The following is a 23888-nucleotide window of genomic DNA, read 5'->3' on the forward strand; positions in this document are numbered from 1 at the left end:
GGGATTTTCATGTGCAACATTCTCTGGAGTTTATAGAGAATGGTGTGAGAAATAATCCAGTGAGCGACAGATCTGTAGCTGAAACTGCCTAGTTACTGGGAGAGATCAGAGGCGAATGGCCAGACTGGTTCAAGCTGACAGGGAAGCAACAGTAAGTTAAATAACCATGGTCAAAGCAGTGGTGTGCAGAACATTATCTCTGAATGCATAACATGTTGAACGTTGAAGTGGGTGGGCTATAGCAGCTGAACACCACAAGCATGCGCCAAGTGGCCACTTTATTAGATGTAGGGAGTACCCAATAAACAGGCTACTGAGGGTACTTTGTAACAGAAAAGGCATGATGTAGTCCAAAGTATGTGTGGTTGTTGTGACTTGATGCAATGCAGTTAGATGCAGGACTGTCCCCGTTACCTTGCAGGCACCTTGAGATTTTCTGTCCACACTGCGTAGAAGTTTTGATATTGCAATGAGAGGTCCTGGATTAAATTCGGGATGTCAGGGAAACAAGTGGCATTGCCAGTAACCTGCATTTATCTCCCCAAATATTCATGAGTAGAGCTTTACTATGTTCAGAACTGCGTGAGAAACAGTGGAGTGTTTTAAGTGGAATTTCAAATCGAACTTTTTGTTTACATAAAGCATTAAAATATAAACACAAGAGATTCTGCAAATGCTGGAAATCCAGAGCAATACACCAAATGCTGGTGGAACGCAGCAGGTCAGGCAGCATCTATAGGGAGAAGTGCTGTCGACGTTTCGGGCCGAGACCCTTCATCAGGACTAACTGAAAAATCCTAACTGAAATGCTGGAGGAATCCAGCAGGCCAGGCAGCATCTAGGGAAAGGAATGTATAGTCAACATATGACATTATGAATTCTCCCTGTGCTTGTCTGTACCTTTAGCTCCACCTGCTGGCACACTAGGGAATAGTTTGAGCAAAGCAGAAAATATCCAGAGGGCGCAATTGTATAAAGGCAAGGATGTAAAGCTGAGGCTTTCTAGGGTATTTGTTAGGCGACATCTACAATACAGTATTGTGAGCAGATTTGGGTCTCATATTTTTGAAAGGAAGGGTGGCATTGGAAAAGGGCCAGAGGAGGGTCACGAGAATGATGAATCATAATCCGCTGAACCAGCGTGGATAACTTCTCTCCTCAACGCTGAACTGATTCCAAAATCTGTTTTCAAGGATGCTACAGCTCATGTTCTCAGTATTATTTATTGACTTATTTATTTTAATTGCATGATTTGCCATCTCGTTTGTCTTCTTGGCGTGTAGTTTCTCGTTGATTCCATTGTATTTCTTTGTTCTATTGTGAATGCTTGCAAGAAAATGAATCCCCGGCATGTATCTGTACTTACATACTAAATTTATTTTGAAATTTGAAAGGGTATGAGGAGCATTTGATGGCTCTGTGACCGTACTCGCTGGAGTTTTGAAGAATGAGGAATTTTCTCATTGTGAACTGCCAAATATTGAAAGACGTGGATAGAGCAAATGTGTAAAGATTGTTTCAAATAGTGAGAAAATCCAGGATCAGAGGATCGCACTCTCAGAATAGAAGGGTGTCTATTTAGAGTGGAGATAAGGAGGAATTTCTTTAGCCAGAAAGTGGTGAATCTGTGGAATTCATTGCCACAGATGGCTGTGGAGGCCAAGTCATTGGGTGTACTTAAAGCTGAGTTTGATAGGTTCTTGATTAGTAATGGTGTCAAAGGTAACAAGTAGAAGGCAGAGGATAAAAAGGACAATAAATCAAATGGTGCAGCAAACTCGATGGGCTGAATAGCCTGATTCTGCTCCCATGTCTTAAACCTGAAATTCAGACTTTGGGAAATAAATACAAAGTGGAGTTGAACTCTAGCTGTGCGTTATTTCACCATCCTTCATTTTTTCCACAGTTTTTGATATTGCTTGATTTGGATTTTGGGGTTCCTCTCATTAACAGACCAAAGTGATGGTTGGGAAACAGATTGTGTACAGAAGCGCTGACGTGGCAATAGAGTGGGTGGTGTTGAATTGTGTGTACTTAGTGGAAAATCTGGAAGGGCAACTTGAGGAGAACTTTTTAAAATTTTATGAAGTTCCCTATGATGTCAGTATCCCACAGTGAGCAGGCAGCCTTTTAATTGATCACTTCTGCATCATTTAGTATCTGCTTCACTTTCTAGAGGCACAGTCTGAGCATTAACAATAGCTTATGTGTTTCTTCCCAGCTGCTTACTCTAATTGACTTAAACATCAAACATTACTGCACAATACAGGCCCTTCGGCCCACAATGTTGTGCCAACCTCTTAACCTACCCCGAGGTCAATATAACATCCTACATAGCTCTCCATTTTCTACAATCCGTGTGTTTTCCTGTAAATGCCTGCAAGAAAGTGCTCTGATTAAAAAAAAATTATTGTGTCTTTTGACTTTCACTATCTAATAGTTTCTCATATGTCCCTAATGTATCTGTCTCTACCACCACACCCAGCAAGGCGTTGCACATACCCTCCATTCTCTGCGTACATAAAACCTGCCTCTGACATCCTCTCTACACTATCCTTCAATCACCTTAAAATCATGCCCCTTTATATTAGCCATTTCCACCTAAGGGATGAGGGTATCTCTGGCTATCCACTCAATCTATGCCTCTTATTATTTTGTACACCTTTATCAAGCCAACTCTCATCCTCTTTTGCTTCAAAGAGAAAAGCTCCAGCTCAGTCAACCTTTCCTCTCCAGTTAGATATGCTCTCTAATCCAGGCTCTCTAATCCTGATAAATCTCTTCTGGACTCTCTCTAAAACTTCCACACCCTTTCTCTAATGGGATGACTACAACCCAACACGATATTCCAAGTATGATTTAACCAGGGTTTTATACAGCTGCAGTTATTACTTCACAGCTCCTGAACTCAATCCCCTGACTAATAAAGGCCAACACACCTTGTGCCTTCTTATCAGCTTTGAGGGATCGAACGATGTGGACCCCAAGGTCCCTCTGTTCTTCCACACTGCTGAGAAATCTTCCAGGTCATTACAATAAAGGCTGTTACACATCAGCTTGGTTGTGTGGCAGACCAGTAAAGGGTTTATTGTTCGTAAGGGAGGGCTCTGCAGGAGATCTGAAACAGGAGTCCAGAGGGGATCAAATCTAAACCTGCCATTTCTGGACTAGTGGAAGCTACTGGGACACTGGCGAGGCTCTTGGAAGGGCTCTTAACCCTTGGATCAACTTCTTGCAAAGGAAGTAATTGAGCCAGTGGCAGAGAAGGAAAATTGGAAGACCAGATTATTATTTAAATGGTAAAAAATTGCAGCATGCTGCCTTGCAGAGGGACTTGGGAGCGCTTGTGCATGAATCACAAAAGGTTGGTTTGCAGGTGCAGCAGGCCATCAAGAAGGCAAATGGGATGTTGGCATTCATTGCTGGAGGGATTGAATTTAAGAGCAGGGAGGTCACGCTGCAACTGTACAGGGTACTGGTGAGGCCACACCTGGAGTACTGTGTGCAGTTCTGGTCTCCTTGTTTGTGGAGGGATATACTGGCTTTGGAGGCAGTGCAGAGTAGGTTCACCAGGTTGATTCCAGAGATGAGGGGGTTAGACCACGAGAAGAGATTGAGTCGCCTGGGATTGTACTCGCTGGAATTCAGAAGGATGAGAGGAGATCTCATAAAAACATATAAAATTATGAAAGGGATAGATAAGATAGAGGCAGGAAAGTTGTTTCCACTAGTAGGTGAGACTAGAACCAGGGGACATAACCTCAAGATTCAGGGAAGTAGATTTAGGACGGAGATGAGGAGGAGCTGCTTTTCCAGAGAGTGGTGAATCTGTGGAATTCTCTGCCCAATGAAGCAGTGGAGGCTACCTCAGTAAGTATATTTAAGAGAAGGTTGGATAGATTTTTGCAGAGTAGGGGAATTAAGGGTTATGGGGAAAAGGCGGGTAGGTGGAGATGAGTCCATGGCCAGATCAGCCATGATCTTATTGAATGGCGGAGCAGGTTCGACGAGCCACATGGCCTACTCCTTCTCCTATTTCTAATGTTATTATGTTGTTATCTGTGATTAACTATCAGAATCAAAATAGGTTTATTATCACCGGCATGTGTCCTAAAATTTGTTACCTTAGCATCAGCAGTTCAATACATGATAATATAGAAAGTAAATAAATAAATTACATTAAGTGTGTGTGTGTGTGTGTGTGTGTGTGTGTGTATATTGAATAGGTTTGATAGTGCAAAAACAGAAATAATTTATATTTAAAACAAAGTGAGGTAGTGTTCTTGGGTTCAATGTCCATGGGACGGCAGAGAGGAAGAAGTGAATGAATCACTGAGTGTGTGCCTTCAGTCTTCTGTACCTCCTTCCTGACAGTGACAATGAGAAGGGGGCATGTCCTGGGTGCTGGGGTCCATTATAATGGGCGTTGCCTTTCTGAGGCACTGCCCCTTGAAAGTGTTTTGGATACTATGGAGGCTAGTACCCAAGATGGAGCTGACTAATTGTACAACTTTCTGTAGCTTTTGGTCCTGTGTGGGTGCCCCCCCCCCCCCCCGCCATACCAGACAGTGATGCAGCCTGTCAGAATGTTCTCCATGAAGTTATAACACTGTCAGTGCCACTGTATACATCAGTTAGCTAATTGAGGGTCAACTGTTGGAAATAGTGGGACTGGGTTAGTCTTCCTTTAGCTTTTCTCTACGTCTTTCCATATTGCTTGTTAGATCCCCTTGTTGTACTTTCACTGGAACCAGACAAACATGGCCGGGGAATTGTTGAATCATGTAAGACAAGTCTTCAGCTTTGTTGAGTCGAGTGCTGTCAGGGACTGCTGATGTTTCCTGATGTTAATCTGATGAGGGCTGGCATTTGTGATGTCAGGACCCCTGAGGGGAAGCAGAAAGGATTGTCTGATTGCAATTCCGATCTAAAATTGTCATTCGTCACTTTCATTCTCACACCGGATATCTCCATTACCGAGTACAGGCAATGTCAGGTGTACTTGATTTGACTCCTCAGTATCATTCTGAACCAGAAAGTCTTTCCCTCTCTCCTTCTCTTTCCCTTTCCTTCCCTCTCTACCTCTTTCCCTCCCTGCCTGCCTCCTCAAACACCCATCTCCCCTAACCCCTAAACCCTGCATCCCCCCTTGCCCCCTCTCCCACTTTCCCACCCGTCCCCTACTACCTACCATCTCCCACTCTCTCCCTCTCTCCCTTCCCTCTCCCCCTCCCCTCTCCCGCTCCACATCTCCCTCCCACTCTCCCTCACCCTCTCTCTCCCTCCCACTCCTCCTCCCTTCCCACATGGACTCTTTGCACCTCAGTTTTTTGTTTATTCCCACTCTTTGCCTCCTACCCATCAGCCACTGCTTTATCCATGTTAAAATCTTTCCTGTAATACCATGGGCTCGTAGCTTGTTAAGCAGCCTCATGTGTGGCCACTTGTCAAAGGCCTTCTGTAAATCCAAGTACACAACATCAACCAATTCTCCTTTGTCTATCTTGCTTGTTAGTTCTTCAAAGAATTCCAGCAGATTTATCAGGCAAGATTTTTCCTTGAGGAAGCCATGCTGACTACAGCCTATTTTATCATGTACCTCCAAGTACCCTGAGACCTCATCCTTAATAATTGACTCCAACATCTTCCCTACCACACAGTTCAGGTTAACTGGTCTATAATTTCCTTTCTTCTGCCTCTCTCTCTTCTTGAAGAGTGGAGTAACATTTGCAATTTTCCAATTTTCTGGAACCATTCAAAAATCTATTAATTCTTGAAAGATTATTACTATTGCCTCCATGATCTCTTCAGCCACCTCTTTGAACCCTGGGGCACACCGTCTGTTCTGGCTGACTTGTCTATATTCAGACCTTTCAGTTTCCATAAGATAAAGGAGCAAAATTAGGCCATTTGGCCCATCAAGTCTGCTCTGCCATTTCATGTCAGCCCCATTCTCCTGCTTTCTACCCATATCCTTTCATACCCTGACTAATCAAGAATCTATCAGCCTCTGCTTTAAACATAACCAATGACTTGGCCTCCACAACCGTCTGTGGTTTTAACCCAGGTCTCTGGTGCTGTGCTACTGTCTCTACAAGCTACATCGCTCTGTTGACTAATCGCCCGGTGCCCAAAAAACATGCCATAGGTGTTGCAATGTATTTCCAATTTATGACCAGCAAGCCTCCACAAACTTTATTAATCTAATGGTTCAGATATCTGACTGAATCAGGTGGAAGTAGGGGAGATAAATCTCTACCAAAGGAGGTGTAAGACGCTCCTTCCCCCCACTAGCCTGCTGGTCACCCTTGGGCAAGGTGTGGTATCTGCTACTGCAGATCCAAGTCCTGGTTATGTGACCACTGACACCAGGCAGCCAATCTCTGAAGTGTATTGATAATGGCTGGGCTCACCCGTCTTGTAAAGACACCAACCAGAAGAAGGCAATGGCAAGCCACTTTTATAGAAAAATTTGCCAAGAACGATCACGGTCGTGAATAAGAGCATGATCGCCCACATCGATACGATACGGCGCATGATAATGATGATGATCTGATTGAAATTGATTCAGGGATAAATATTGGTCAGGATGTTGGAGGGATTTGAGGGTCTTTCCTTCAAATCGGCTCTGTGGGATCTTTCACATCTGCCCAAAAGGTCAGAGAAGTTTAATGTCTCATTTAAAGGAAACCAGCAAAGCATAAAATGTGGACCCAGAGGAGATATGTTAGACCTTTGCATGAGGAAATCGAAAGCAAAACAAAAATTGCTGGAAGAACTCAAGTCAGGTAGAAAACAGGAAAAAGAGTAAACAATTGACATTTCAGGCTGAGATCCTTCATTCGGACTGTTAGACCCTTCTACCTGGTCAACCATTTAAGATCTTGGTTGTTCAGTTTAGTGGTTGATATTGGCATAGCAATTGAGCATCACCCCAAGGTCAGTCCTCATGTCTCTGGAGTGGAAGTAGTCCATGCCCTTGTGTGTAATTACCTCTCGATATGCCCTAGCTATCACCCCTTCCGTGTCTTGAAGGATCTGGAGTTTTTGTTAGAAGCTGCAGCTGGATGCTCTTCTAGGCCATGATTCCTTCAGTCTTTACGGGCACAAGTCTGCATGCTCAAGTGGGGATAGTTTCTTTGTTGTTTCATGGTGCGACCACCTGATAACTTGCGAAGTACCCACATTGCTGTGATGCTGTGCTTAATGTGATAGTGGTGAGCATGATGAGTCTTTATGAAAATCCAGTTGTTTACTGATCACTGAGCCTTTTCTAATTTAATAGTTAATATTTTGTACTCGTTTTGGATTTCAACCCTACGTTACTGGCTATAGCTTAGGAGATACGTTCATACAGTTAAGACCCTGTTCTCACAACACTTTATGCTATGATCTGTATTCTAAGGCAGACTGTGGTTTATCAGTAGCATGCTTGTTTGTTACTCACATTTGTGTGTCTTGTTTGCTAATGAGAGGTTTAGATTTTTTCCTCTCCATCTCCATTCTCACGGTCTTGCTCTAAATAATAAGTGCCTTATCCCCAGTGAGAACAGATTTATTCTCTGCCACAATTGTTAGTTCGTTAATTTTTCTCATCTAAGATTTTGAAGGTATGAAAATTCTGAGGTAGAATTATCTTCTAGTTATTGTAAAGTTAGATTAGACCCAAAAGACAACATTGTGTTTTCTTTTCTCAGTCAGTGGTTCAATATGGAGTTTGTTTTTACGTACTGAAATTGATGCTGTAACACAACTAAATTTTACTTTCTAGGGTGGGGGTTGGAAAAAACTATCTTAATTCTACTGCCCTTAGCATTGTCAATGGTCCCTCTCTTCCATGCAACAATCTCTTTGACCCTGTACCACCAGGCGAGAGGTACCATGGTATTAAGACAAGAATTGTTAGAATGGGAAAACAGCTTCTTCTCTCAGGCCATAAGACTACTGAACTCCCTGCCACCACCCAAATCTCCTGACATATGAAGTGCCAGTAGTGTTATACTGTTTAGTTTAACTTCTGTCATAAATACACATTATTTGTTAATTTATCTGTGGCATTTTTACTTTATGTGGTGTGTCTGTGAGTTATATATACTGTGTTGTCCACCTTTGTCCAGTGTCATATTAGAATGACAGTGAACTGAACTTGAACTTGGTACTTGTAATAAACTAAACTAATTCAGTAGAAGGTGATGCTGAAAAGGAGGGCTCTACACCAGGTAGTTAACGCAGCCCAACACATCATTGGCTCCAACTTGCCCGCCGTCAAGGACAGGCACTCTGGTCACTCGAGGAGGTACAGGAGGGAAATCCAGTGTGATCTTCTGCTGCTGTAGCCCACCCACTTCAGGGTTTGCCATGTGCATTCGGAGACGCTATTCCACACACCACTGTTGTAACGCGTAGTTACTATCCTCTATTTATCAGCTCGAACAAGTCGGGCCATTCTCCTCTGAGCTCTCATTAACAAGGCGTTTTCACCCACAGAAGTGCCACTCACTGAATTATTTGTTTTTCGCAGCATTCTCTGTAAACTCTGGAAACTGTTGTGTGTGGAAATCCTGATAAAATCAGCATTTTCTGAGAATCTCCAAACCATCCCGTCTGGCACCAACAATCATTCCGCGGTCAAAATTACTTGGATCACATTTCTTCCCCATTCTGATGTTTGTTCTGAACAACAACTGATCCTCGTAACCATGCCTTCATGTGTTTATGCATCAATTTGCTGCCACATGTTTGGCCGATTAGATATTTGCATTAACGAGCAGGTGTACCTAATAAACTGGCACTGAATGTATTATCAGAAAGAGGCCAGAAATGTCATGAAGGATCCCAGCCACGCTGCTTATGAACTGTTACATCCACTTTTGTCAGGGAAGAGGCTATGTAGCATCCACTAGATTCAAAAAACGACTCCGAACCTCCCCCAAACCATCATTCTCCTCCACCCACCACCACTACATACACATCACCTAGCATCACTTTGTATACATATTTATGTTTATTATTTATATTTAGTGTTTCTTAAGCTGCAACAGATCCACAACAACCTTTTTGTTGTTCTCCACACACGTACAGAGGAATGACAATAATCAATCTTGAATCTTGAATTCTAGTGCTTAGGAAGACTTTAGAGTAATATTATCACATAACAATAGAATCACACAAGTTACCCACTAATGAAGGCTCATCCCAGTGAAGCTCTGTACAGTAATCTAATCCTTGATCACAGCTCCACAAAAATTCAATGAGATTACGTTCAGAGTTCGAAGTAAAATCTATTATCAGAGTACATACAAGTCACCACATACAACCCTGCGATTCTTTTTCTGCGAGTATACTTAAACTGTAAAGAGGATCCATAAACTGTAAACAAACTGTGCAAATGCAAATAATAAATAGAAATAAATAAGGAGCAAGAAATAACAATATAACAGATTCCTTCAAAGGAGGACAACTTCACTCATTTTTCAAGAGCCTGATGGTTGAGGGGTAGTAACTGTTCTTGAACCTGGTGGTGTGAGTCCTGAGGCTCCTGTACCTTCTACCTGATGGTAGCAGTGAGAAAAGAGCACAGCCTGGATGGTGAGGATCTCCGATGATGGATGCTGCTTTTCTACAGCAATGTTTCATGTAGGTGTGCTCAATGGTTAGGAAGATTTTACCCGTGATGTACTTGGCTGAGCCCACTACCTTTAGTAGGATTTTCCGCTCAAAGGCATTGGTGTTCCCAGACCAGGCCGTAATGCAGCCAGTCAGCACACATCTGTAGAAGTTTGCCAACGTTTTCGATGGCATGTCGAACCTCCACAGACTCCTGAGGAAGTAGAGGTACTGTCGTGCTTTCTACGCACTAATATTTATAGGATGGGTCCAGGGCAGGTCCTCTGAGAGAGTGACACCCAGCAATTTAGTTACTGACCCTCTCCACCTCCGATCCTCTGGTGATTACTGGCTGATAGGGCTCTGGTTTTCCTCTCCTGAGGTCTACAATTCACTCCTTTGTTGTACTGAGATTGTTATTACACCACTCAGCCAAGTTTTCTATCTCCTTCCTTTATGCTGGTTCATCACCCTCTTCGGCATAGTCCACAACAGTGGTGTTGTCAGCAAACTTATAGATGGTGTTGGAGCTGTACTGAGTCACACTGTCATAGGTGTAAAGCGAGTAGAGCAGGGAGCTAAGTACACATCCCTGTGGTGTTCCTGTGCTGATGGAGTTTATGGAGGAGGTCATTTTGCCAATCCAAACTGACTGGGTCTACAAGTGAGGAAATCCAACATCCAATTGCACAAGTGGGTATTGAGGTCCAGGTCTTGGAGTTTACTGATTAGTTTGGTGTTAAATGCCAAGCTACAGACTGTGTCCGTTTACTGTATGTGGTGCAATTTATTTCTGTTCTGAGTTTTTTCTAAAGTATTTATTTGATTGTTACTTCAGATACCTAGAGGAAGGTAACATAGAGGCTGCAGAATCTCAAAAACAAAGAATTGAACAATTGCAAAGAGAAAGGCGGAGAGTTCTTGAAGAAAATAACATGACACATCAACCTCGCTTCTTCAGGTATGTTGGTCATTTGGTGTGAACGCACAGAAAACAGGATCGACACAAGTAATATCTTCACAGGATTTACCTGAAATTCTGATTGGAGATAATTTACATTTATCTTTCCATTCTCTGTTGTTTTTCTGTGTAAAAATAGAATTTTTAAAACTTCCCAGTGCAATTAAATATTAAGAGCACTATTGTTGTTAGGATTGAAACTGCTTGCAAAATAACAAACAAAATGCATTCACAAGTTTAATGTAAATATTGACCATAAGGCCATCAGATATAGGAGCAAAATTAGGCCATAAGAAGTAGGAGCAGGAGTAGGCCATCTATCCCGTTGAGCCTGCTCCACCATTCAATAAGATCATGACTGATCTGGTCATGGACTCATCTCCACCTACCTGCCTTTTCCCCATAGCCCTTCATTCGCATTTGGCCCATCAAGTCTGCTTCGCCATTTCATCATGGCTGATCCAATTTTCCTCTCAGCCTCAATCTCCTGCCTTCTCCCCATATCCCTTCATGCTCTGACCAATCAAGAATCCGTCAACCTCTACCTTAAATATACATAAAGACTTGGCCACCACAGCCACCCATGGCAAAGACTTCCACAGATTTCCCACTTGGCTAAAGAAATTCCTCCTCATCTCCATTCTAAAAGGTTTTCATATCTCTGGTTGAATAGCTAGCATTGTCCCAGTTGTGTCATTGTGAATTGACCTTGCTTGTATCTTATCGCATTACTCAATTTGAAAAAATCAAATAATTAACATTTACAAGCACTTAAGTTTTATCCATGTTTCACTACTATGAAGTTATAAGATTGTTCCCAACTCTGCCATGTATGAATTTGTGGCTTTGAGTTAGTTTCTGCTTATTATTTCTGGTATTATTATGAAATCTAACAGCAATCTCCCAATCCCACTGCTCTTCCACCTCATACACCATCCTGCTCTGAACATGGACTGGTAATTGCTAAATGCATAAATATGATTTATCACTGTTAATTTGAAACAATACCTTTCAGTTACAACATTTTATGAAATGACCATGCTAATTCTGCTGAGTTAATCCAATTTGTTTAAAATATCCTTTTTTCTCTCAGTTACTTTTTCCACAACATATTCTTGTTTTGTAAATATGATTTATCACCACTAATTTGGAAGCAGCTGTACTTACATTTTATGAAAGACTACCATAGTACTGCTGAGTTAATCAGATTTGTTTAAAATATTACTTTTCTCTCAGTTTTTTTTCCCCACAACAACCTGGCGTTCTTGTGACCTGAAGGCAGACCAGTTAAGGTCTTCTTATGTTCCTTCTCATAAGAAGGTACTGACTTTCTACAGTAAATTTAACCGAACTCTGAGCATTTCATGATTTTTGGCCCAGTGGCAGTGGGAAAATAAATAACAGGAAATGCTCACCAGAGTCATCAACCTGAAATACTACAAACAGGAGAAGATCCTCAGATGCTGGGAATCAGAGTAACACACACAATGCTGGAGGAGTTCAGCAGGTCAGACAGCTTCCATGGAAATGAATAAACTGTTGACATTTTGGGCTTTGACATTTCTTCAGGACAGAAGAAACCAAAAATAGAGTACAGAGTCATTACCACATGGATGAATTAAACCTCAATCCTGCCAACCACTCCCTGCATCTCACTACTCTCCAACTCAGACACCATTGTGCCCCGATCTTGTCATAGCATTCCTTCATCACTACAAAAGCAAAAGAATATGAACTTAGGAAATCAATTATTAAATCCGAAAATGCTATAATAGGTCAAATCACAACCAACATTCCCTCTATTTTTTTATATATAGCTGCACGGACCAATCATTGCTTTGAGCAAGAAGTTTTTACCTGGCCTGAAAACTGCGTGGCACTTTAATCAAACTTTATACAGAAGAAAGTACCAGCTGCATGGCAACAAAGGCTACGTGCGCAGGAACATTTCATATACTGAGAGGCCGCACACCCACGCAGCTTAGAGGGAACAGTGGAGAGAAAAACTGAGTTTATTTGTCAGGTTAATGCACATAAAATGCTGGAGGAAATTAGCGGGCCAGGCAGCATCTGTGCGGAACAGTAAACAGTCAACGTTTCGGGCCGAGGCTCTTCATCGAGACCCTTATCCATAGACGCTGTCTGGCCTGCCGAGTTCCTCCAGCATTTTGTGTGTGTTGCTTTGGTTTTAAAATGGCCGCCTTATCTGCATATTTAGGAAAAGCAGCCAAGGGTAAATTTCTGCATTGTGTTGTGACCACATCTGTTCTTCTTAGTGGTAGGAGCTGTGGAACTGACAGCATGTTCAGAGGATAGTACATCTTAGCCAAAGGTCACGAGAGGTGATTGGGTGCATAATCCCCCTCAACGATGGTGTGTCAACTGTTGTGTATTCAGTATTTCAACGCTATTTGAGTAATCTTGTGTACATATATTGATTAAGTATTCTTGTTTATTTAAATAATTTTTATAGGTTAAACGTATAAATAAGTCATGACGCTACCACATGATACGTGCGCACCTCACTTGGAGCAGAACAAGATGTAAGACTCGCATTCCCGGCTCAGTCTTCTTCTTGCAATTAGTTTAATGTTATGAAGTTACAAAATAAAAAATTGAACAAGCAAATTATTTTTTTACTGGGTTTTGCTCAGCATCTTGTATTGTGTGCAGTTTTGGTTACAAACCTACATGAAAGGTGCAAACAAAGTTGAAAGAGTACAGGGAAAACTTGCAAAGATGTTGCCGGGTCTGGGGGACCTGAGTTATAAGGAAAGATTGAATAGGTAGGAACTTTATTCCTTGGAATATAGAAGATTGACAGGAGATTTGATAGAGGTTATCAAAATTATGACGAGGATAGATGCAAGCAGGCTTTTTCCACTGACGTTGGGTGGGTCTACAACCAGAGGTCACGGGTAAAGGGTGAGAGGTGAAAAGTTTAAGGGGAACATGAGGGGAAACTTCTTCACTTAGAGGATCATGATAGTGTGGAACGGGCTGCCAGCACAAGTGGTGCACGCAAGCTCGATTTCAATGTTTAAGAGAAATTTGGATAGGTACATGGATGGTAGAAGTATGGAGAACTTTGGTCCCGGTGCAGGTCGATTGGAGTAGGCAGTTTAAATGGTTCAGCATGAACTAGATGGCTGAAGGGCCTGTGTCTGGGCTGTACTTTTCTGCGATTGTATCTTGAATGTTATGGTGACATCCATGCAGGTATGTATTGAATACTCCATTGAGCTTCTGATCTGAGTTTTGCAGACAGAGTACTCAAAGTCATTGTCCTGTAGCATAAGCCCAGGCCTCATTGTTGTCCAGGAAATCTCTCTGCATTATCATGGATTACATCAGTACTTGATTTGCAAAAGGAGCTAAGCATAGTAAAATCCAATCTTAGACAAGAACATCAGTGCAAGGGCTGCAGATGTGAAAGGTTAAGGATGCCACACTGAAGACTGGTCGTGTAATTTGGCTGATATCAGATCCCACTCAATCCATACACCTTCCTTCTCGCCATATCCTTTGATGCCCTGGCCAATCAGGAAACTTATCAACTTCCACTTTAAATATACCCATGGACTTCACCTCCACTGCAGTCTGCAGCAGAGCATTCCATGGATCCACTACTCTGGCTAAAAAATTCCTCCTCACCTCTATTCTAAAAGGTCACCCTCTAGTTCTGGATACCCTCATCATAGGAAACATCCTTTCCACGTCCACCCTATCTAGCCCTTTCAACATTTGGTAGATTTCAATGAGATCCCTCTGTATTCTTCTCAATCCCAGTGAGTACAGGCCTAATCGTGTGATACCAACTCAATGCATAAAACTAGACATGGTCAAGAGGATTATCAAGATGGTCAAGGTAGCTTTTGACATGGTCAAGAGGATCAGTGTCGTTCAGACCGAACATCAGAATGGGAAAGAAATGGGATGCAAGTGACTTTAACCGTGAATGATTGTTGGTGTTAGACAGGGTGGTTCGAGTATCTCAGGAACGGCTGATCTCCTGGGATTTTCACGCACAAAAGTCTGTAGAGTTTCCAGAGAATGGTGCAAAAAACAAAAAGCATCCAGTGAGCGGCATTTCTGTGGGTGAAAATCACTTGTTAATGAGAGAGGTCAGAGGAGAATAGCCAGACTGGTTCAAGCTGACAGGGGGTTGACAGTAACTCAGACAACCATGCGTTACAACAGTGGTGTGCAGAAGAGCACCTCTGAATGCACGACGTGTCAAACATTGTGGTGGATGAGCTACAATAGAATGGACCCAATAAAGTGGCCATCGAGTGTAGTTCTTCCACTAATCACTTAAAATGCCTAATGTACCAGTCTTGGACCAGTCAACCTTTTCTAGTTTTGAAGGTGTTGCAATAGTGAATTATGTGTCTGTGCCCACTTTCCTAGTCCTAATCCATGGGTGTCACGGTAGCATAGTGGTTAGTTTGACGCTCTTACAGGACGGGGTGTTTTGGAGTTCAATTCCAACGCGGTTCTGTAAGGAGTTTCTGTACATCCTCCTCGTGGAATGTATGGGTTTTCCTCTGGGTGCTCTGGTTTCCTCTCACAGTCCAAAGACGTACTAGGTAGGTTAATCGGTCATTGTAAAGTGTCCTTTGGCTAGGTTAGGGTTAATCGGGGTGGTACCGGAAAGAGCTGCTCTGCACCGTATCACTAAATAAGTAAACCTACAATTAAACGATTCCCTTTTGAAGCGTGCTGTGGTGGGATGTAAGCTTGCAGTTGCTCTGCAACCAAAAGGCCGCAGCAGCCTTATCTGCAGAGTTGTGTGTTTTGCTCAGTTGGCACATTTGAGAAGCTAATTCAGTCTTTTACTTGCAGGTACTCTCAGGAAGATGGAAAGGAAATGTGGGTGAGCACAAATACCTATTGGGAGCTTCGGAAAGATCCAGGCTTCAACAAGATTGATGGTCCAATACTCTGGTGACATGTCAATGCAGATTCATTATTTTTTCTTTGTTTCAGGACTATTAAACATTATTTATTAGATCTGTCTACCTATCTATTGATCATCTGTTATCTTTATATGTAACTGATTATTTATTATACATTTCTGAGTTACAAAAAACATATCATAATAGCTTGATGCCTTAAAACTGCTAGAACTGAAATTCGTCAGATTTTTGCTTTGAATATCATTTCTGTACTGCAAGGTCTGGTTACTATCAGGATGTAACAAGAATAGTGGGTGTAATAACATCTGCAAATGTGCAATGTTTTTGCTTGCAAAGAGAATCAACAAGTAACTATATAAACTAGTATCCTGTTATGAATTTGCATCCTTTTTTAACTATGGCACACTGAATGCTTCCAAAATCAATTTAATTCAAAGCTTCTTGCAATAATAACACATATCCATTGCACATAAAGTATGTTGTTTGTAGTTAGCCTTGAGCATAGAACATACTATGATCTTACAAAGCAAAATCTCCAATGAAATTTACAATAAAGATTGTGGACCCCTGTAATAGTTAGACCAAAGTATTTAGCACAAAACTGCATTAACCACAAGCTTTTCTATCTATCCTGTTATTATTTTCCTTCCCTCATCTACGCATCACCACTTTGCTAAGGAATTTTGTGCTGGCTTGCAGAAGCCAGCCAAAAGGAAGCAAAGTGCAAAGAATTTTGCCTTACCCAGAACTATAGATAGATTCAAACTCACCGCCTTCTATAGATAAGTCTGTGCCTACTCTGACAGAATATTTGCAGAAGGGTGGAAATACACTATTATATACGTGTCTTATACTATTTGCTAAACGCACAGACAACTCAACTCAATTATCCATACTCTGATTGGATAAACAAAGGTAATCACGTTACAGGTTCTTGATTGTGCATCAGATCCCTAATTTGCACTATTATTGCACATTTTTTTGTAAAGACTTTTTAGCAGAAAAAAGAAACTGATCTGCTTTGTCACAATCACTTGTTTTAATACCTGCATATTACTTACACATGGAATGGGCCTTTGGAAGATAATAATGTGTAATTCTATTAAAAATGTTCAAGATTTTTTGAACACTATCTACCTCTTCTAGTAAAACATAATTGTACTCCTTCAGCTTTTAATACAGGAGCAACACTCACAATATCCTGGAGGAACTCAGCAGGTCAGGGAGCATCCATGGGAAAGAATAAACAGTTGACATTTCAGTCTGAGACGCTTCATCAATGTTTATCCTTGTTTCTTGAATTTAATCACAGAGAACATGATTTTTTTTTAGAGATGATGGTAACCCTGAGAGAACAAAGATGAATCAATTTTCACTTGTTTCTTTACATATTAAAAGTCTAGACCAGGACTAGAAAATAAAAGCAAGGAAGTAATGTTGAAGCTTTATAAGGCACTGGTGAGGCCTCACTTGGAGTATTGTGAGCAGCTTTGGACCCATTATCTAAGAAAGGGTATGCTGACATTGGAGAGGGTTCAAAGGAGGTTCACGAAAACGATTCTGGGATTGAAGGCTTATCATTTGCAGGGCATTTGATAGCTCTGGACCTGTACTCAATGGAATTCAAAAAATGCAGGGGTCCTCATTGAATCCTATCAAACGTTGAAAGGCCACAACAGGGGGGGACATGGAGAGGATGTTTCCTATGATGAGGGAGTCTCAGACCAGAAGACACAGCCTCAGAATAGAGGGACATCATTTTAGAACAGAGATAAAGAGAAACTACTTTAGCCAGAGAGTGGTGAATCTGTGGAATTCTTTGCCAAAGGCAGCTGTGGAGGCCAAATCATTGGATATATTTAAGGGAGAGGTTGATAGATTCATCAGGGCATGAAGGGGTTACAGGGAGAAGGATTGTGGCTGAGAGGAAAAGGGATCAGCCACGATGAAATGGCAGAGCAGACGATGGGCCAGATGGCCTAATTCTGCTCTTTTAACTTATAGTGTTAAGCCCATTGTGAAAATCTGCTTCCCCTAAATGTCATTCAATGGTAGTAACAGCAGATAAACAGAAGTCCCGATGAAGGGTCTCAACCCAAAACGTAACTGTTAACTCAATTCTTTACAGGCTCCCTTACCTGCTGGGTTCCTCCATCATGTTGTGTGTGTCACTTTGGATATCCAACATCTGCAGAATCTCTTGTGTTTTAATACAGGATTCTTTTTCTTATGCTTTAAACAGAAGCACTGGTAGGGAAAAACGTGGGTGTTTCAAAAAGAAATTAAGTTGTTTTTACACCACATGATCCCCAGATGAGGTAACTGTCTTGATAAGAAGAGAAAATCTGCGGGTACTGGAAGTCCAAGCGACACACACAAAATGCTGGAAGAACTATCTTGATTCACTCTTTGGTTATAACCTGAGTAGGAATTTACCGTCAGCCCAGTAGATGGCTCTTTGCCATCTTGCCAGTGGTTATGCCAAGGTGTATTGGCAGAGTTTCTATTTCAAATCTAGCTGGTTTATTATCCCTCATCTCAGTGATAGTCCTTTTGCTTCCTCTCCACAAACAAAGTCGAGGGGCCCCTTACGCATGCAATATTATCCAGAAGTGTTGGCAACTGAGGAATTTTATTGAGCAATTGGTGAATTGGGTCAAATACCACGGCAGCTTGGCAGTTAGTGCGATTCTATTACAGCCTGCCGACGTTGGGAGTTCGCAGTTCAGTTCTGGCACCATCTTCAAGGAACTTTACGTTCTCCCTGTGACCATGTGCTTTCTTCACCCTGTCCAAAGATCTACCAGTTGGTAGGTTAATTGGTCACTGTAATTCGTCCCGTAATTAGGCTAGGGTTAAATCGGTGGCTTGCTGTTGGGCTGGAAACGCCTGTTCTGTGCTGTCTCTCTCAATAAATAAAAGTATTGTAAGGGTGATATAATACATTGAAGCTGCAAACAAAAATAGAGTTATTGGTATTGGGATGTGGTGGCTTTTAATTCTGAATTAGATTCGAGTATTTTCTTGTGATTTGAGTATTTTAGAATAACGTCGTTGAAGTGTAGCATTTTCTGAAAAATCTGTGAAGCTTAAAGATACGATGAACAACTTAAAAGGGCTTGAAGTTGATTGCTATCTGTATTGGTGCAAGTTAACTTTTGCATCATTTTCTATTGACAAAAATTCAGTGAAACTGCTTATATCCATTATATGTTGAATTTAATCACAGATCACAGCAATGCTTAGAAAACAAAAGGTGCATTATGTTTTACCTGTTTCTTTGCTTATTGAAAATCCTTTGTGAAAATCTGCTTCCCCAATGCAGAATTCCTGGATATCATACAACGGCATCAACAGCAGATAAACTGAAGTCCTACTGAAGGGTCTCGGCCCAAAACATTACCTGTTCATTCATTTCATTCGATGCTGCCTGGCCTACCGAGTGCCTCCAATATTTTCTGAGTGTTGCTCTGGATTTCCAGCATCTGCAGAATCTTTTGTGCTTAAGATAAACAAAGAGTTTTGTTTTAATTGTTCCTGATAAACCTATTTGTAGTGAAAATCTCTCTGCAAAAGATGGCAGCAAAATATCAGTGCACATTATAGAAAACAGCTGAGCTGTCCCGTCACTCCAGCGACTAGATTTTGATTCTGGTGTTATCTGAGCAGAGTTTACCATTTGCCCCTCTAGCCACATTAGTTAGTGGTGAATTTGCCACCCTAGTGTGATCGAGTGGCAGGAGAATGAAGTGAGTTTCAATAGACATGACAGTGAGTAAATGTGATTGGTTAATGCAAGTACATTGGCCATGCTGAAAGCATTGTATGGATATACAGTGCTGTGCAAAAGTCTTAAGCACATATAGAGCTAGGATGCCTAGGACCTTTGTACTGAACTGTATTTGTCAATGTGGAGCAGAGAGCAAGTTCATAAAACTAGTCAGAGTAAAGGATATTGGAAATGGCAAGGGTGGAGGGTGTGGGACAGGTGGCAAGGAAGGAGTTCCAGGAAGAGAGGGGTGGCATGGGTGCAGTGAGACACCAGGTGAGGTTATTTGATTCCAACAATTGGTTTATTGATCATTACAGAAAATCTCTCTGGTGCTTCCCACATCCTCCCCTCTCCCTTCACCTTTTCCCAACCATGATCCCCCTCTCCTTACCACCTTCCCATGCGCTGTCCACAACAGAGACCCAGAATCAGGGTTATCATCACTCATATATGTCATGAAATTTGTAGGGGTTTTTTTTGCAGCAGTGCAACGTATTACATAAAATCACTGCAGTACTGTGTGAATGTCTTAGGCACCCTTGTTATATATGTATGAGCCTAAGACTTTTGTACAATACTGCAATTGAGAAATCTTTGACTTTTCAAATGATACAATTAATGTACATATTTATAGATTAAAAATGTTCCTGCACTGCACAACATTCATTACACAATAAATAGAAGCCCTGTTACAATTCTCCCTCATACTGCTCTGGTTGCACTGTGAGAACTGACCATCTCCTCCTGGTACTAACTGGCCCTGAATTTACAGCTGAGCAAATGGGAGCAGATCTGTCTTCTTCTGATTTGGTTTAGTGTGAGAACTGGAGCTAGAAGCAGGAATAAATCATTTAGCCTCTTATTAAAGAAATTTAAAAGTTAGCCTTTTTTTTTTCTGTCACCTCCCTCAAGGTGCACAGCGAAATGTATTGTTTGCATCGAGGATGTGCTTGGGAACGGCCTGCAGGTGCAAGTGCCAACATAGCATGCCCACAACTCTCTAACCCTAACCCTAACCCATATGTGTTTGGAATGTGGGAGGAAACACATGCAGTCACGCGGACAATGTGCAAACTCCTTACAGGTAGTGGCAGGAATTGAACCCTGATTTTACAGCTGGCACTGTAAAGCATTACATTAACCACTATGCGAACATGTTGCCCCCATTCTGTACATGCTGCACCATTTAGAAAGTTAGTAGTTGAACTTTTATCTTGGGTATACTTTCCTGCATTATCCCGCCACTCTCCGAATCCTTTAATATGCAAAAATTTATCAGTCAGTCCCGATTTTGCTCAGAGACCGAGCTTCCACGGTTGTCTTTGCCAAAGAATTCCAAATATTCACCCTCTTTTTCTTTTAAGCACCTCATTCATGCACCTACCCTGTTAAACCCATAGGAACTTGTCACATTTCAATAGAATCACCTCATTCTTCCAACCTCTAGAGTGCAGGCAGAGTCTGCTGCACCTCGACACTCAGTTTTCCAGGTCCTAGGATACTGCTGGAGAGCAGTTTGATTTTCATAGCTGCCATTGAGCAGAATCCCAACTTCTTCAGGTCATTGTAATCCAGAACAGAAAGGTCCAAAATGCCGGAGGAACTCAGAAAGTCAGGCAGCATCTTCAGAGAGGAATACACAGTCAGTGTTTCGAGCCAAGACCCTTCAACAGGACCGGAAAGGGGGAAGATGCCAGAATAAGAAGGTGGGGAGGGGGAGAAGAAGGACTTCAAGCTGGCAAGGGCCAAGTGAAAGGTCAAGGGCTTAAGAAGACATTAAGATCATGAGACATAGGAGCAAATTTAGGCCATTCAGCGGATTGAGTCTGCTCTGCCATTCCATCATGGCTGACTTATTATCCATCTCAATTCCATTCTCCTGCCTTCTCCCCTTAACTTTTGAGGCTCTTACTAATCAAGAAGCTATCAGCTTCAGCTTTAAGTATATCTAAAGACTTGGCCTCCACAGTTATCTGTGGCAATTCCACAGATTCACCTCCCCCTAGCTAAAGAAATCCTCCTCATCTTTGTTCTAAAGGGACGCCCTTCTATTCTGAGGCTGTGCCCTCTGATCCTAGGCTCCCCCACTATAAGAAACATCTTCTCCATGTCCGCTCTATCCAGGACTTTAAATGTTTGATAAGCTTCAATGAGATCACCCAGAGCAGGTACAAGAAGAAGGAGGAATCTGATAGGAGAGCAGAATGGACCATGGGAGAAAGGAGGAGGACCCAGAAGGAGGCAATGGGCAGATGAGAAGAGAAGGGCTAAGAGGGGAGCTAGAATAGGGAATGGAGAAGGAGTTTAGGGTTGTCCATCCCCAGCATGTTTCTCTGGGTTTCCAGCATCTGCATGATCTCTAATGGTTAGAACAGAATGCTTGTTGTTTTTCATTGGGAAAGTATCAGCCTCTTTCCTGATTGGTTAAAGCCAGCCTTCCTTTTGCTATAGAGTCTCCACGTTCTGAGTCATCACATATTTACTAAGACTCTTCCCACACTTAAATGAAACTAAGCCAGATTTTCCACTTTGCAGTAGTAAGTTTATAAGCCGAAAGTTAGTTTTACCATTGGCAATGTACACTCAGTAGCCACCTCATCAGATACAGGAATGGAACCTGGTGTGCTGTCCTTCTGCAGTAGCCCACCCACTTCAAACTTTAACATTTGCTTTCTGGGAAGCTCTTCTGCACAACACTGGTCACTGCATGGTCATTTGAGTTACTGTCACCTTCCTGTCAGCTTGAACTTGTCTGGCCATTCTCCTTTGACCTCTCATTAATACGGCATTTTTGCCCACAGAATTTCCACTCACTGGATGTTTTTTTTTTGTCTTTTGCACAATCCTTTGTGAAGTCTAGAGACTGTTGTGCATGAAAATCCTAGCAGGTCAGCAGTTTCTGAGATACTCAAACCACCCTTCCTGGCGCCAAAAGTGATTCCACAGTCAAAGTCACCTAAATCACATCTCTTCCCCATTCTGATGCTCAGTCTGGACAACTGAACCTCTTGACTGTGTCTGCATGCTTTTATGCATTGAATTGTTGCCACATCATTGGTTGCTTAGATATTTGTCTTAACGAGCTGATGTTCAGATGTACCTAATGAAGTGTAGGTAGTGTAGGTAAAAGTGCATTTTCTTGGAAATTAGACAAAAATAGTTTGACCTTGCTTAATGTTTAGGTCAAGCCCATAACTAAATTCATCTTGTGGCTACTGATTTGTGAATTGTTTGTTCCCTATGAATCCTGCAAATTGATATGTTTAGAATCACTGAGTTTCCGTACTCCCTCCATCCATGCACTAACCAGGAGGGATTGTACATGGGGTCCAATAGAATATTTTGTGACTGAAGAATAAAGCAATTGGAAAGTTCATTCTATACTTATGCCACAGTTACAATGTAACAAAATAACAACTAAGACAACAGTTTAAACTAAAAATACATTACATGCACAAAATGCTGGAGGAACTCAGCAGGTCAATCAATATCAACGGAAGGGAACTGGGGCAGAGACCCTTCATCAGATAAAACAGTAAATAGGTTTTAATCAACGATTCAATATCTGTTGAAATTTTATTCATGCTAAGGCTGAATAGCTGAACAAGATCTTTTAAAATTTTCTAACCATTAAGCATCTTTTTTAAAAAATCATTTAAAATTCTGGTTATTGTTCTTGGGTTAGTGTCACTTGTCCAGTGTGTAGAGAATACATTCCCAAAACAAAAGTTAACTTTGTAACACAATATTAGTACCACAATTTATAAAATTTGCATTCAAATAAACTCAGCACTTTAGAGTTAAGTCTGGTGAATACTCAACAGTTATTTTTACTGTTGTTTATTATGGAACAAAGCACTTTCTAAATTTAACTGGCTGATTCCTATGAAGCTATTTAATATTTTGTGGTGGTTACAGTCAAAGTTAGTTAAGGTATATGATCCCATCTGAATTACGGACTCGCTTTCAATCAGGTTTCAGTGCAATGATTTGGAATAAGTTAGTCAGGTGTTGCATTTCATTATTTCCTGAGTGCATTTGGTTTTAGCATTTGTAAAAGGAAATCAAGTTTCCAAGAGATTAATAATGTCATATGCATTATATTGGCTGTTTTAAATACACTGTGATATTTAAATCTCAGTGTACATGAGAATATTATAAACTCTATTTTAATGCTGTATAATTGATTTTATTTGCATAAAGTGGGGATTTGTACAATTCCACAGTTCAAATTTCAGCATTTGTTACTCATTCACTCTGAGCATCATGATGATACGTTTGCACCTTTAACTTTGTAAGGGATGGGTGCAATTCCATTTCAAGGAATTAAAGTCTAGAACCTAATGTATTTTTATGATTGCATCATGTGTTTGTCAGAGACGGCTGCAATTCACTGTATACTCTATCACACAAATAATAAATTGGTTTGACTGAGATCAATGTGTTCTGTTTTAACAAATATTCTTGCTTTTGGTGCTTTTCATAAAATATAGCATGCCAAGTTGTCACAGACATTTTCAGAAGAGCTTTAGGATGATATTGCATGCTATTTTGACCATTCATTACAACTTTAAAGATGAGCCATGAACTCCAGGCCTCGGTGGTGCGAATGGGAGGAGTGTGAGTGTGT

At 41.4% G+C, this 23888-nt stretch overlaps 1 protein-coding gene across 2 annotated transcripts in view; it reads left to right on the top strand.

Annotated features, from left to right (window-relative positions):
* Positions 1-23694, top strand: part of osbpl3b (oxysterol binding protein-like 3b) — a 166546-nt gene extending 142852 nt beyond the window's left edge. For both annotated transcript variants that reach the window (XM_059945110.1, XM_059945111.1), the window contains 2 exons: positions 10445-10567; positions 15413-23694. In XM_059945110.1, the coding sequence (XP_059801093.1) occupies positions 10445-10567; positions 15413-15518 (229 nt within the window). In that variant the 3' untranslated portion in view covers positions 15519-23694. The remainder of the gene's footprint in view (positions 1-10444; positions 10568-15412) is intronic.
* Positions 23695-23888: the final 194 nt, after the last annotated feature.

The sequence above is a fragment of the Hypanus sabinus genome, chromosome 20 (assembly GCF_030144855.1).
Source record: "Hypanus sabinus isolate sHypSab1 chromosome 20, sHypSab1.hap1, whole genome shotgun sequence".
Taxonomy (NCBI): domain Eukaryota; kingdom Metazoa; phylum Chordata; class Chondrichthyes; order Myliobatiformes; family Dasyatidae; genus Hypanus; species Hypanus sabinus.